Raw genomic sequence first — 15,175 nt, 5'->3', positions numbered from 1 at the left:
GCATTACTTAACATTAGGAGATACTATAACTGAAATAGTAATTAACATAACAGAGCTTTCTGTTTAAAAACTACCTGTAGACCAGCCACTACCATAGCTAAGTGACAACTGAGAATTGCATGTAAAAATGAAAAACTAGCCAAGTGAATGAAGTAAAAACAGTATAACATAGTGGAAAACAAATTTATTCCCAAATCTTAGCAACCTATCAGGCTGCTGGGGGGTCTGCAAGGAAAAAAGGGTGTTGTTGGGATATATTTATTTGCTAAATAAAGGCATTGAATTGTTTGTCACTCAGCTGATTATCACTGCTGATGGAGGAGCATGCAGTGGCCATTTGGACATCAGAGGTCTACTACTGCGCTTTACAGCAGGGAGAGACAACTTTCATACTTACATTTAGCAGCTGTTCGAAAGCATAGCTAAAGCCTTTCTTATAATCAGTAATTCCTTTAGCAGAGATTTTATACACTGCTTCTTTCAGCTTCTTCTTGTTCCTCACGTTAGCTTGGACAAGATGATTAAAGCAACTCACGTTCTGCGCGTTATTGTTAAACTGCAAAATAAATAGAAAATAGCATTAAAGTCAGTGATGTACGGTTCATTCATTTTTCTTTGCTGAGTACTTAGGATGTTTCCTTGATCCATGAGATGAAGAACGGGACACCTGGATACTCATTTGCACTGCATTCAGGATGTCCACTAGCATCTGGAGATTTCAAATTTGGGTATAAACCTAATAAAAGCAGACATATGGTCCTTTACTCTTTGTTGTAAACCAAAAACCCCCACAATAAAACAGTGGAAAATCTCCCACAAATTTTGTTTCAAGCTTTTATGGAATTAAGAAACACAGAGTTAAGGGAAATAAAGCAAAAACAAGGGAAAATGTATATTTAATTTTTTTTAACAGTGAAAAATGTTGGCTAAATTATCAGGTGACTTCCATATTGTATGGGTTAGTATAGCCAGAAGCCTTTAATTTCACAATCAACCTTGCAGATCATAATCAATTACTAAATATAGCTTGTACAAAAGAAAATATACTCTTGGGACAAAGGAATAAAGTGAGGGTATAGCTGTAGATAAAAGAGAACATTATAAATTTGTGTACTGAGAACATAAATTTTTGAGCTCTCCAATCCCCACAAAGACTACTATGTGCCAATTTCTACCATTCATACAAGACTATGACAGTACTTAAAAATATACATAGAAAAATTTGTATGTGGAAAATTTCTCCTCTCCAGGTAGAAATCACTGTAGGATTGCTTCAAAATTTGTCGCTATATAAAAACAGACACATACATATATATGTAAATATATATATCACGGCAGAGAGAGAGAAAGATGCAGATATATGTTTCACTCCCTACCTATCTCTGTATCTATCTGACTGCAGTCAAAGATGAGACTTAAAAAAAAAAAAGCTGCAGCACATACGAGTCCACCTGCAGTCTCGGATAAAAGTGCACATTATTGTGCATAAACTGCACTGAACACTATTTGAATGAAAACCTCTTTTAAACTACAACATGGTGATTTTCATTTAATATTCAGTTGAGAAATATTAACAAAAATATATATTATCTTGGACATTTTTTTAAACTGCCTTGCCTATCCAGATTTCTTCTGTGGGCTTTTTTCTCACTGGCAAATAACATGACCAAATCTCTGTAAAACTTCATCTCAGTAAAAGGCACTTAAATCCTGACATCCTAATTCATGTTTCACCTGAAAACAGATTATTATGTCTCTCCTTGATTAAAGGTCTTTAGCGAAAGTAAATGTAAGTGCAATTTCTTTATTCTGTCAGCCTGGTGAAAAGCCTGAAAATAACATAAAAATCAGGCCTGGTAGGTTTAAGTCTCCACACTGCTCATTAGTTCAACTGCACTGCAGATGTGAAGGAAAATAAGGTCAGAGATTTCAATAACTGCTCAGATTAGCACTCCGCTATGACTTTCTATTAACTTCATGCATAATAATAAATAACAATAAAGCAATTTAAAATTAACATTTATACTATATTTCTAAAATACACAGGACAGATTTGAATTAAACTGTACTACAGAAAAATAATTCAATGCTCCAATCCTGTACTATATTTGTGGTCAAAAATAATTCCACTAAAAGTAAGTCACCAATATTATTCTTATATCAGGCAGTGGTGATTAATAAATAGAGATATTAAAGCAAAGAAGACTTCTACAAGAAAAAAAGCATTGAGAACTGTGTACATATGGAAAGCATAAATGATTCAATGTCTAACAGGTCAGGAAATCCAAACATCCATCTATAAAAGACAGAAGGTAGAGAGGTATCGCGAGAACCTAATCACGGAAATGCAGCGCAGAACAAAGGTGCTGCCTCAGATTTGCTGCAAAAATGTATTATTCCCAGACAACTTTATAATTGTTCAAGCACATGGAACACCCATAATGTCATTTGGCTCTTGTCTAGTAGCACTTTTACATTAGTTATTCTATGATTTTCCAGATGCCTGACTTCAGACTTGGAGGTTTGATTAGCAGGTTCAATTGCTTAGTGTGCAACTGAGGGTCAACAGGACCTGTGTTTCAAGCACAAGCGCTAGACAGCGAAAAATCAGCGCCACGGCAGCTTATATTCTTTAGCCCCCAAGTACAGATTCTTTTTAACCTCCACAGGCAATACTGAAAACCTAATTTCCACTTTGGACGGAAAATTGATGTTCCTAGCCAAGTTTTATTTCTTAGTGCCATTGCAAACTAAGCTTAATATTCTAGTGTGGTGACAAGACAGAAGAGCCCTTTTGTCAGGTTGCTTTCTTCTGACACGTTTAAGCGTTTTACCCACGGATCTTCTAATGCGATATAGATAAACACTTCAGGGAACGTTGCATTTCCTCACCTGACTGTCACAAGAAGCAACCTGAGAAATGAAGCAGCCTTGCCCTCGCTCTGGCTGCTGGCTGCGGGCTGCACCACGGCCCGGCTGGACCGCCGAGGTGGAGAAGACCCTCGGGATGGGAATGGAGAGACGCGTGTGTTTATACATTCACGTGAATTAGGCGGGCGAAACTATAACAAAAGGTGATCAGGTTGCAAAACCAAGAACGCGGGTGCCGGAGTTACATTTGGCTGTGCCTGTTAAATTTAACTTGTTATAAATTCAAATATGGCATGAGATTTTTACTATAGGATCAAATGCTATTTGTGTCTTTCAGCAGAGAGCATAAATGAAGTTCACTTAATAAATGGTTATTAAATATTGTTTTATCCTCACTGTTCACCACAGAAACTTAGTTGCTGCTACCTATTAAAAACCTTGGAAGAAATTTAATTTCATTTTATACATATTGCACAGTTTATTGTTTCTGTAACACATACCAAGGAAGCAATGTGACAACAAGGGTAGAGTGATGAAACTTCACAAAATTACATGTAGAAACCCACTGATCTTTTAGTACAGTGACACCATAAATAGCAGTGGTACAAAACTTAAGACTGTCATATAGGGACTGGCCAATATGAAGGTACAAACCATGGGCAAGTCATGCATAAGGCAAGAAGAATCATCCTGCAAGGCCTGAGCAGTGTCAGAAATAACACGTATCGTAAAGAAATAAACAGTTTGTGCCTTAGGAGAAAAAAATATTATTATTATTACTATTATTATTGTTATAATAAAAGAATCGGAAAGCCAGAGAAGGTTTTAACTTTGGGAGGAGATTTCAGGTTTGAGGGAAGAAAACCTTCTTGAGGTTGTATAATAGGTAGCTTGGGAAAGCTTACAGGAGAGGTAAGCTTGATAAAACAGAAGTAGCTACTCTTACACCTCCAGTATAAATACCAAGTACTGAGAAGCAGCACCAGCTAGGCTTTCCGAAACAGATGGAGAGTGCAAAGGGCATTTTTACATTCCTTCTTTATAACTTGTGCTTGTAAAATAGAATTGGGAATATCTTGGCTACTTCTGAGAACGCCAGACACACTTTTTTCATCTGAGAAACACTGTGGGCCTTTTTAACGCTGACTGTAGCAATGTAACAATAGCACCATGGTTTGTTGTATTTATTTTTAAATCCAGAAAATTGTCACTTTAGAGTTCAGTGAAATTAGATATGTACATATGCATGCCCCCGGCATTCAGGACCATCCAAAGTATGAACTACTAATGATTTAAATCAAACAAATCAAATATCTTCTTTAATCAATGGGGCTCCTGCCATTGACTTAGTAGGTGTAACTGTAAAGCGGCAAACATAGCACAGCTTATAGCACATATGACCAACAGAGCAGGGCATCATCCTCAGCAGCAGGCTTCTCCTAGCTTGTTCCAGTCCCTTGAACATAGCCGCAGAGCTGTAACTATATTTTGCCTGGGTATAACTGTCCAAATCCAGACACTATTATGACAGTTGTTGCTATACTGAGTACTTCTGGGTCCTTAATGATTCCACACATAATTTCTTATTCTTGCAAATGCATATGTCAAAGTGCCCCATGAAGCAAAGACTCCAAAGCACGAATTTGCCTCATCTTCCAATATCACTGCTATATCACCAGCCATTCCTATATGAACACAAAACTTGGACAAGCAAACCCACTATTTTGATTTTGAGCATTAAGCTGTTTAGAGCTAAGCTAGTACTTTGTCATCTTCATGTTGCATTTATTTTTCCAGGGAGCTTACTTTTGCTCATTCCTCATGGTTTAATACTGCCTTTTGGCAAGATATTGATATTGTTTCATGGTACATTTCCTGTTTTCCTACAGTATTTATTTGCTAAAAAATGGTATTGATTTGTGCTAGGCAGAGATACACTTTATGAGAATACCTATATAAGAATCTTCATATTTCTTTCTAATTAATAAGGAGAGTTATTATTCTGTCTCATTTTACAGCAGTGCTCCCCAGGCCATTATAATCTGTGGGAACAAGTTATTCTCAAATGACTTTACACTAAGTTTTATGTCCTCCTTTCTGCCAATATGCAGCTCCCTAGGCTTCACAAGGAACATTTCTAAAAAAATGCAAAAGCATGAACAAGGGCTTTAACTTTGAAAACCCATTCTACACTGCTGGATTTAATCAGGCATTCTACAAAAGAACCAGTTGTGCAGGATGATATGACAAAGGTTGCTTATTTATTTTCATAATTCTCCATTCATCAGCGCTTAATTTTCAAAAAACCCACAGCTATAGATGTATTATCATGCCTCAAAACTTTTTGCAGTAAGAAAAGTATGAAAACGGGATGAGATAATGAAGAGGAAAAATATTTTCCAGTTTTTCCGGTGCCACAATGCAAGCTTAAGAGTTACCATCTTTAAAATAAATAAATATATGGGATTGGATTGCCTGGAAATGAATTTTCAGTGTGAGGACTCCTTTGACCTATCCCACATTCCCCAGACTAGAATATTGGTAGGGTGGATCCTCTGCTGTGATTAAAATGTATGACTCCCAGCTGGACCCTTAACATTCATATTTGCATGACTCTGAAGCTCTTGTCTTTTATAAGAGCTCTTTTCCCAAACTCAAATTACTGTCATTCATTTTTCTTTTTCTCCTCCATATCTTGTTTTGGTGATTCTAATTTGCTGTGCTTATACAAGCAGCACAACATGTTTTGCCCACACAGCAAAACCACAAAATGCTCACAGAATTTTTAAAATAAATTCACTTTGATGCAAAGCACTGACACACTTAATGGTATTTCTTATAAAAGTAACCAGTGAATCACTCTATGATTATTAGGTACATGGATCATGTGAGAGTAAAAACATTATTGTGCTGTGAAATTATTTCTGCTTGCCTTGACCTAATTTTGTAACCATGATGGGAAAATTACTCAAGTAAAGTAATTTTAAAAATATACAGTCTGAAAATGAATTCTAATTGTGAGATGGTATTACAGTACAAATCTTGCACTTGGAAAGCAGAACAAAAACAGTCAGGCAGGTAGCTCTGCTCTAAAAAATCCAATTTCCTTTGAAGAAGAGTGAAAACAGCGTTCTGCTTCATCTATGACATTTTATGCAAATTATTTAATGAGCTAATTTACATGTAACCATAAACTCAGTCTTATGGTCAATGCATATTGTGCCTCAGGCCACAGTTGCATAGAGGCTTAGGTGTTCAAGTGAAAATTTAGTAACAAGTATTAATTTCTCCCTGAAATGTCACCAACATTAAATTCCAAATCAAAAAATCTTGCTACCATTCCTGCACATGGTATGAGGATAACTATTTCAGTGGAGGTCAGACACCTAGCACGTGCACTGGTACTCATGCATACAAAATTTACATTATAAAAATGGACAGGAATTCTCACTCAAACTCTTTAAACAGCTAACAAGTAAACTGTGCTGTGCTTACACATGATGGAAACGGAACAAAGAAAAACAGTCAAGGTGAAAATAGCTGTGTCTATGGACAGACAAAGGCTGATGTAAAATGGAGGAGAGAAATAACACATTTGTATAAGAGAGAATTAGATCAACAAAAGATTGCAAATGCTTAATTTAATTAAGAAAATACATGAGCCAGCCATCTGAAATACATCAATCTATATTTATGTTGACATCAGTCAACAAAGTGGGAAGAGTTTTTTATTAGATAAAGGAATCAGTAGATGGAAAAATAATCCTCCAAAATGAACATTTACCTGCTTGCTAGGAGGTGAAGGCAAGCGCCTGAAGGTTGAAATGTGACTGACAAAAATATCCAGAGGGAGCGGACAAAATTCAGGGTTACATTTAATTAATTTGAACTCCAATAGAGCTCTGAAATAACAGCAGGATTTCAAGTGCAAAAGCCTACAGACTGCCCTTAAAATTGGCTTGTCATTCCCGCTACCCAGTGCTAAAATAATTTTGCTCTATAATCAGTCGACAACAGCACAAATACTGCCACTACTCAGAACTTTGAATCGAGCAAGAAGCATCCCACTGAGCCGGCTTCCAATTATGCTCATGTGAACTACACAAGCGATAGCGGCATGAAAAATTTTTCGCACATTAAGACAGCAAAAGCAAAAATACTTCAATAAGCCTTGGAGAATTACTGGTTATCTCCTAAGAACCACAATAATGCTTACTTAGTTTTGGATGATTTCTTGAAAAGCATCTAACCATATAGTCAATCACTTAGTACCTACCTGGAAGAAATAACATGCATGATCTCAAAAATGAGTTGTCGCTTTGGAAAGTCCATATCTATATTATTCTTCTTGAAAAATTAAGTCCTCTCAGAGATTTAAAATTAAGGTAATTACAGTCTATACTTTCTTTAAAATAGTATTTTCAATGTATCTGTAGCAAACATGTCAGTTGGGTATTTGTCAGACTGGCATTTCCTCCTGAATAATTGCAGTAAAGATAAATATATATTATAAAAATGCTATTGTGATAAAAAGAAACCTAAACGGAATCTGTGTACTATGCCATGGGCTCAATGAGTCATTTATACAACAACAGATGACATTTGAAAGCAAACAATTCAGTTGTTAAAATCTAAAGCCACCCATACGGTATGTCACCACCAGTGACAGCTTCTGCTTTCTCAATTATTTAAAATGCTTACTCCTATATCTGAGCTAAGACAAATAGTATATTGGAAATCATGGAAAACTGGATAATCATAGCTTTTTATTTTAAAGTATCATGAAGTATTAATACCATGAGATTTATCTTGTTATTATATAACGAGCTATAGAAACTAGCTCTATTTTTCACCAGATGATTTCTCCCTGCCCAAATTATTTCTGCCCTTTTGCAGTGTCTGCCTTTGGGACCTCACAGAAAAATCCTCAGGTCTGAGGAAATGCTGACCTCCTCCTCACCGATGTGGGGCAGGGACACCCAGCCTGCGGCTGAGGCAGGCTTAGAGTGTTAGAGAATTTATCTCAGCTGACTTCAAACTGGCCATATATCAGGCAATTCAATAACTTGCCGGTAAGTTCAATTCAACTCAACACAAAACTGAAACAGAGAGTTCTGAATTTAATGCTGCTTGAACCTTGTCACCCTCACGAAGGTCAGAAGTAGAAACATAATCCTACAGTCTTACAAGGACTTTGCCATTATCCTTCCACTCAGAGAAGCATCAATTTGCAAAACCAGTGGAAAATTATACAGAACCGCAGTCAAGTGTTGAAGCATTAGAGACCCTTCCCCTCCCTGTGGGTACGCAGCCCCCCACTGCGCTGCAAGCCACAGTGCCCCCAGGGTTAAACCAAGGGACGGGAGGAAGGGCTGGTGCTCTCAGACCCTCTGCTGCTGCCAGAAGAGTTACCTCTACACTGCTAAAAGCCTCCTTTTCTCCAGAACCTGGAGACCTGCTTCTCCAGAACCAGGACCTGCTTTCACTATGAGCATCCTCCTTTAAAATCATTAAAACTCCTACCCTAACACCAGGATATGAGAGGCTTCAGGGGAAGAGGTACAGAGATGTGGATTTAGTTCCTCTGCCTCTTTCCATTCTTGTGGATATGCTTGGGGGATATGATGGGAAACCTGAAACAAATAGCAACAAGAGACTCTCTAGGCAAGTGCTTTCTTTAAGAGGGTATTAGGAGACAAATAAACAAAAGAAAAACTCAGGCAGGAAGGCTGCAAAATGAAGGGAAGAAAGGATCAGTATTTGGATGACTCTAAGTGATTCAAATGGATGGCAAGAAAGGGGATATACAAGGACTGAAAAGTATTTGAGGTAGATAAATAGAAAGGTCAAAGCTGAAAAACAGTTGGGAAAAGTAGCGAACAAAAGAGATGAGAAGAAGGAAAACATGTATAATATTATATTTATATATTCTTCCTGGAACTAGATTCAGTTCCATATGTTAACTACTGAACAGGTACAAACTGTCTTGCCTATTGGGAATTTTTTTGATAAATCTCTTTTGTAGGTAACAGTCAACCCCTCCCAGGCTGGCAAGATTTAGCAAGTAACACATAGCATGTAACTCCCTGGGATATCCACACTTTAGCATCACAGATCTTTGCAAACATGACTGAGTATCTCGGACTCCTTGTGAAATAGCCGAAAACTGTTCTCATTTTATTGGTGAGAAAAGTGAACCAACAGGGAAGAAATCAGGTGAATCAAAGGCAAGGATGGAGCTAGAAGCCTTAATTCCCCAGTATTAGACTATGCTCTTGCCTTTTCCATGTCCTTTGTCTTCAAATTTGCCTTTCAACTTAATATTTGTTATTTTACTATATCCTATGTTAACCACAAGGGCAAATAGGGCACTAACTCTTAAAGCATAAATTCTCCTAAAAAGCTCTTTTCCCTAAAACGTCTTCAAAATGCACACCCAGCTAATGACATTCATTCCGAATAATACAGCACTGCCAGAGAAAAATCTTTGATTTCACAGGTGATGTATAATTAGATGTGTGTTTCAAATTCTCTTATATCTATTTACCTGCTTACCTACCTACCTGTCTACCTATACCTCCACAGAATTTTAAAGGCTTTAAATCTACAAACCAATGTTGATCCTTCTTTCGGCAAATATATGTATAGTATTATTTTAAATACAAGCAAAATATTTAAATTGACTCTCTTCTTTTGTTATAAGGAAACCCAAAGAATCCACTTCATTGAACTTAGAATTAACATTATTGATAATGGTAGGACCAGCAAACAAGTAGGCAACATCAACAGGGGCATCACAAACATCAGCATTTGGAAGAAAGGCTATAAGGAGTTTTATGCTTGGCATTCATTTGTCTTGATCAGAAACTGCTTATTAGAGTTTCTGACGATCAAGAAAACTTCTTCTGCTGTATCTGATGTATTTATACATATATATATATACACATATATATATGTAGATATGTATTTATATATATATAATTGTTTTTATGACACGATCAAGAAAACTAGTTCATCTATGCTATCTATGTATCTGATGCAATCTGGGCAAAATGCTCACCCACTGAGGAATGCTATGATCCTCAGCAAGGATGGCAGTAAGCATGTATGAATGCAAATCCTCAGAAAAAGAAGTTGAGGCAAGCATGAGGCTCAATTTTCACAGAACAAAATCTTTTGCAAATGATCTCATTACTGCAAAACGCAACAATACAAATGAGTCAAACCCAGTAAATTAATAAAAGTTTTAAAAACTTTTCGGGCTTTAGTCACTAGGTGGCACTACAATAAAAAATTTGACATGGTCTCACAAATGTTATTTTACATGGAAAATTTACAATTTTGGCGGGGGTCATTAGCACTTTCTGCGAATGGCAAATTTTTCTCATTAAAGTTAGAGCAATTAAATTCTTGTGTGCCAAATGAGTCAAAGAATTTAGGAATATTAAAACCAAAATATCAGAAAAAAATAATTCCCAATGCTGAACACAGGAGATCCCAGCTCTGGGAGGACAGACATCTTCTATTTTTCCCTACAAAGGATCCTTATTAGCAAAACAAGCATCTGAATTTCCAGTGGCTTCACAAACCATGTTTACAATACTCACGATAGGGAAAGCTGTAAAAAGTTAACATTTCTCAGTCAACCCTCTGTCTAAATATCTTTCTGCCTTTCCAAACACTCTACAAGTGATAACAATCTTATTTACCTACTGTTTAACACCAAGTCAAACTAAAAATTCAGATTATTCCAATTTACTTGCTAACTCCCTAAAGATACTCTTCACTCATCCGACAGTTTACTAACATTTACTGATTAAACATGTCTAATCAGAATCGCCTGAAATGGTATTTAACAAACTAAAAAAAAAAAAACCCCAAAAAACTGACATTAAATAAGAAACTGTCTTAAAATCTATGTATATTTTCAAACATTCAGAAACCTTTAGCATATACAGAAAATCAGATAAACTTGGACAGAGCAGTAATTATACTTTAACTTGCTACAGAGACACAACTCATCCATTTTAAATAGTGTTATCACGATAGCTGAATAAATCAGAAATATTACTTTGGGAATACTGAAAACTGAGGAAAATATGGTCAGCTTGCCGAAGATCTAATCAGATACTAGCACTGCTGATTTTCAATCTACTGGGGTTTGTTGCTATGCTACTTCTACCTCATGGCTAAATCAGCTTGGTGACCCAGTTGTATCTATACATATTAAATGAGCAATAGTGAAAAAGATCTGATTTCATCAGGCTTTCGTCTCCTAACGAAATCCAGCTTCACTGCTTTCTTTTCCTTTTTTTCCCCGCTGCCGTAGGCTCTGTAATAGGATTTTAGGGTTAATCCCAAGAATAACTGAATGTTGAATAAGGCCAGTTACAATCTATATTTCAGCAGTGAGAGAATATTATAAATATTTATCAGGAGCCATTTAGAGAATAGTAAGAAAGCAATCTGCAAAGTTTTATCGCCACGTATCTCAGTACAACAGTGAAAAAATTGAGGCAGTTCAAGGAATAAAGGTTTGCAATTTGACATGGCAAAAATATAATATGCAGTGTTAAAGTTCAGCATTTGTATCTTGCTATACAATAACCGCTTTCTCCTATCCTATGACTTACATAGAGCTAGTCTTCAGCTACATAGCATAACTCTACATATGCTTTGTAAAGAAAATGTAAAAACCTAATTCTAGTGCTTAGTAGGAGCACCCGTGTATTTTATAATTGATATTTCAAGTATAGGATGAAATAACATTAAGATAACATATCAATTTGTAATAGTGGTGTTTCTCAAAATTTGAAATGCATCATATTTTCCTTTTGTTTTCATGGTGATAGAGATACATATATATTATGGAGGGAATGCATGTAGATCTAAGCTGCAAAAAATGCTTAATACTAAATTTGCCAAAAGGACCTTGAAGGCTCAGAGGTAGCCGTGTTCAGTAACGATGTAACAAATAGGCCATGAAATATATGATGAAGAAATCATTGCAACACAAAATGAGATAAATCTTTGGGAAAGGAACAAATACTGAGCCAAAAGCTGCTCTGTTAACTTTGTTAAGCTTTTCAATCAATTTAATTACCTGCACACAACTGAAAGCAAAGCAAGCGCAAAAGGATTAGCGCTAAGCCCAGAAGGTCAGACTGGCTGCTGCACGTCTTCGAGTGGCAGCGGCGGATGTCAGCTTGGGCCGTGGGTCTCCTAGCAAGATGAATTAATTCATGGTCCTTTCATGATACCATGATACGTTAATATGTATAGAAATATGTATGCCATGTGTTCCTGAACTCTACCAAAAATTTCACCGTGGATGCACTCTAAACTTCAGCACCTCTCCCAGAAAACCCGCTGTTCTCAGTATTGCTACAACCTGCGTAACGTGTCGCTCTGCCTTCGTTCAGTCAAACACAAGCTGTTTTGAGATTGAAGCACTCTTGGCGAGTCCAAAAAGATCAGACCAAGGTTTGAGCACTCAGCTCTTGCCTCGATTATCCAGAAACAAGATTCTCTGGAAATACATTGGCTGCCACACTGGGTGTGGGACTAGGACGAACGGCGAGCCATGGCACCAAATCACGAGAGAGAGTCGCACATGGTAACTGGGGGAGCATAACCACCCGTGAGGCGGGCTGGGAAAACGGGAGTCTTCAAAGCGCGAGGCGCGAGGAGTCGGGGAGGATTTCACCTGTGCTTGTCTCAGCTCAGGGCTCCCTCAAAGTCACACCGAGCTAACATCTCACCACATGGGTGAGATTCCCTGTCCCTTCCCAGCCTCTTCAGAGCAGGTAAAGAGCGCGGCCATCGCGCTAAAGACCACGTGCCCGAACAGCACAGCAAAGTTTTGGTTACACTGACACCTCTGCCCCCGTGAGAGCTGTCTCCGGCTGGAAAGCAGCCTTCAAAACGGGTGTCCAGCCTCTGACTGAGAACTGATGTGCCACAAAAATTCACGGGACTGAGGATATGGCTACCATGGCAGGGCTCTCCCTAGTGAGACCTGTATTGTGCTAAAAGTTAAGAAACCGGAAAGAGCAAACATTTAGGAACCAGGGGAACCATGAGGTAGAGTTATCATCCCATTTTATATACTGCTAATAGGAAGACAGGGTAATCTGGAAAGCACAGAAGCTGGTGCCATCTGCTGTTAGAAGTCTGACTTGTTGACACTTGATAACTAGAAGAGGAGACAATAAAAATCTGTATTGATTCCCAAAGCAATCCCCCAAAGAGGGAATAGAGGTGGCTTTCCTACACATCTAGAATTATAATTGTACAATTTCCAGCAACATCCCTGTTCCTGACATCCGAAATTAGAATTTCAGTGTCTAATTTCCGCTTCCTTTGGCTCTTCATCCACTCAAGAACACTCTTCCCTAGAATCAGCACTTTGTGACAAACCTAAAATGAGGCAGATCTTGTTTTAAGCTTTGCCTTTTTCCTTTTCCAACACTTTCCATTTCTTTTTCTCTCTTACATACCTTTCGGACATTTTTCTTCCATAGCAAACAACAGTTACAGTTAATAAAACAATCATGAAAACTTAGCTGATATGCTAACAAAACAAACAGTAACACAACAGAAGAAAAGAAAAGTATAAAACTTAAGTTCCTAATCTCATCCTTAAATACTTGCCTTTGTTTTCAAATTTGTTCCATTCTCACTGACTCCTTTATGCTTTCTCAACAGAGCAGAAATAGTAGGATTCAGCTCATCTAACTTTAGTCATTTTTAAATTGGAAGTCCAGTCCAAGACACTGGTCGAGGCACTCCAAGGTGTGATTCATCCTGAGTGTGTCTTACATAGTCAAGATGAATAGTCCTCTGGAGGTGATTTTCATTTCCCTCCAGTAACTGTACTGTAGGCAATAACTTATAGGAGATACTTAACTTTTAGATAGTTAAAATTAGATGAGAAGAATTCTAACACGAGTTGTTGGAATTATAGCTTTGAAGTGTTTGTGCTTTCAGAAAGAGCCCTCACCCATAAATCATGCTTGAAGAGATCTCACAGTTATGAGCAAAAATGAATGTATTTTGTTTCTTCTTGTGAAGCATCTTATAGATACACTTACAAAAAAAACCCAGATCATTTGTTGTGGGCAGAAATAGTACATGTATAAAGAAACAAATCCCTAAATTCAGATGGCTTGGTTATTATTTTGTAACCTACACAAAAAGACAACTTTATCTTCTAAACTTTTCTCAGGATTATGTGTAGCTGCATAATGATCAGTTTAAATGAGATATTGGGACAAAATAGTTTTCATAGCAATAGATTGGGTATGTTTGGAGGGTCTTTGCATAGCAGTGTGAGTTGCTGGTGTGTGGAATCTGGCTGCCTCTACTTTTCCTAGGGCTCCTTAGCTTGAGCACAGTTCTGAACCGGGCATGCCAACGCGGCCCTTGGAGACGGTCTCTAGTGCCAGCAGTAATTTTCAGAGACAGCATACGAGATTTTACCCTGAACCACCGTCGTTATTGGTCTTAGATATTGGCATAATATTTCAACCCAAATATTACCAACATTTGTAAGCAAGCATCATAGGGAGTATTTATCAGTGGGATAGCAAAGTGACACTTCATCTGCAGCTCTTTATCACGGATTATTCTGTGTTTGTCTGCTTATACAACCGCTTGCTATTCAGTTTTACTGCTGGTTAAACTGAAGATAATATGGAAGTTTTAAGTACATTAGGGATAAGAGAAAGCCTAACAATGAAACACGTCTGTTGCTAGATCGATACGGCTAAACTGTTGAGTATACAGAGAAAAAACAAAAGTATGTGGTAAATGTTCCCTATTTAGAAAGATGAAGGCTAATGTATTCATATCACACAAGGATGATGAAGTAGTTTCCAGTCCATTAGTAACTAAGGAGGATGATAAACAACTACTGCGGATAAACGTTTAATTCAGAGAGAAAAAAATAAACAACACACAAACCAAAACAAAACAGACCTTTATGTAATCTTGATTTGAGGCCAAAAAGGGCAATGAGATAATCTGGTCTGACCTCTCGCACACTGTCTCACCACCCGCATATCACTGGCCCTTCAAATTCCCATGGCTGCTCCTGCAATAGACCTTAACGATTATGTTTAGTGGTAGACGCTTGCTTGAAGTTCATCTTCCAGGAAAGCATTAAATATTGATATGAAGACAACAAGAATCTTTCTTTGCAATTTGATGCAGTATGCAAGCATATTAACTATTTATTTACCACTCAAATTTATCGAGCTTCAGCTGGTGATTCCTGTAATGCCTTTAACTGACAGTTTTGAGT

General features: G+C 37.4%; 1 protein-coding gene across 2 annotated transcripts in view; it reads right to left on the bottom strand.

Moving 5' to 3' along the window:
* CACNA2D1 (calcium voltage-gated channel auxiliary subunit alpha2delta 1) overlaps window positions 1-15,175 on the bottom strand; it is a 413,553-nt gene that overhangs the window by 81,353 nt on the left and 317,025 nt on the right. For both annotated transcript variants that reach the window (XM_064504936.1, XM_064504943.1), the window contains exon 11: window positions 398-556. In XM_064504936.1, coding sequence (XP_064361006.1) covers window positions 398-556 — 159 coding nt within the window. The remainder of the gene's footprint in view (window positions 1-397; window positions 557-15,175) is intronic.

This window comes from Dromaius novaehollandiae, chromosome 1 (genome assembly GCF_036370855.1).
Source record: "Dromaius novaehollandiae isolate bDroNov1 chromosome 1, bDroNov1.hap1, whole genome shotgun sequence".
NCBI lineage: Eukaryota > Metazoa > Chordata > Aves > Casuariiformes > Dromaiidae > Dromaius > Dromaius novaehollandiae.
Note: the sequence above shows the minus strand (reverse complement) of the source record. Positions and strands in the feature narration are given on the sequence as shown.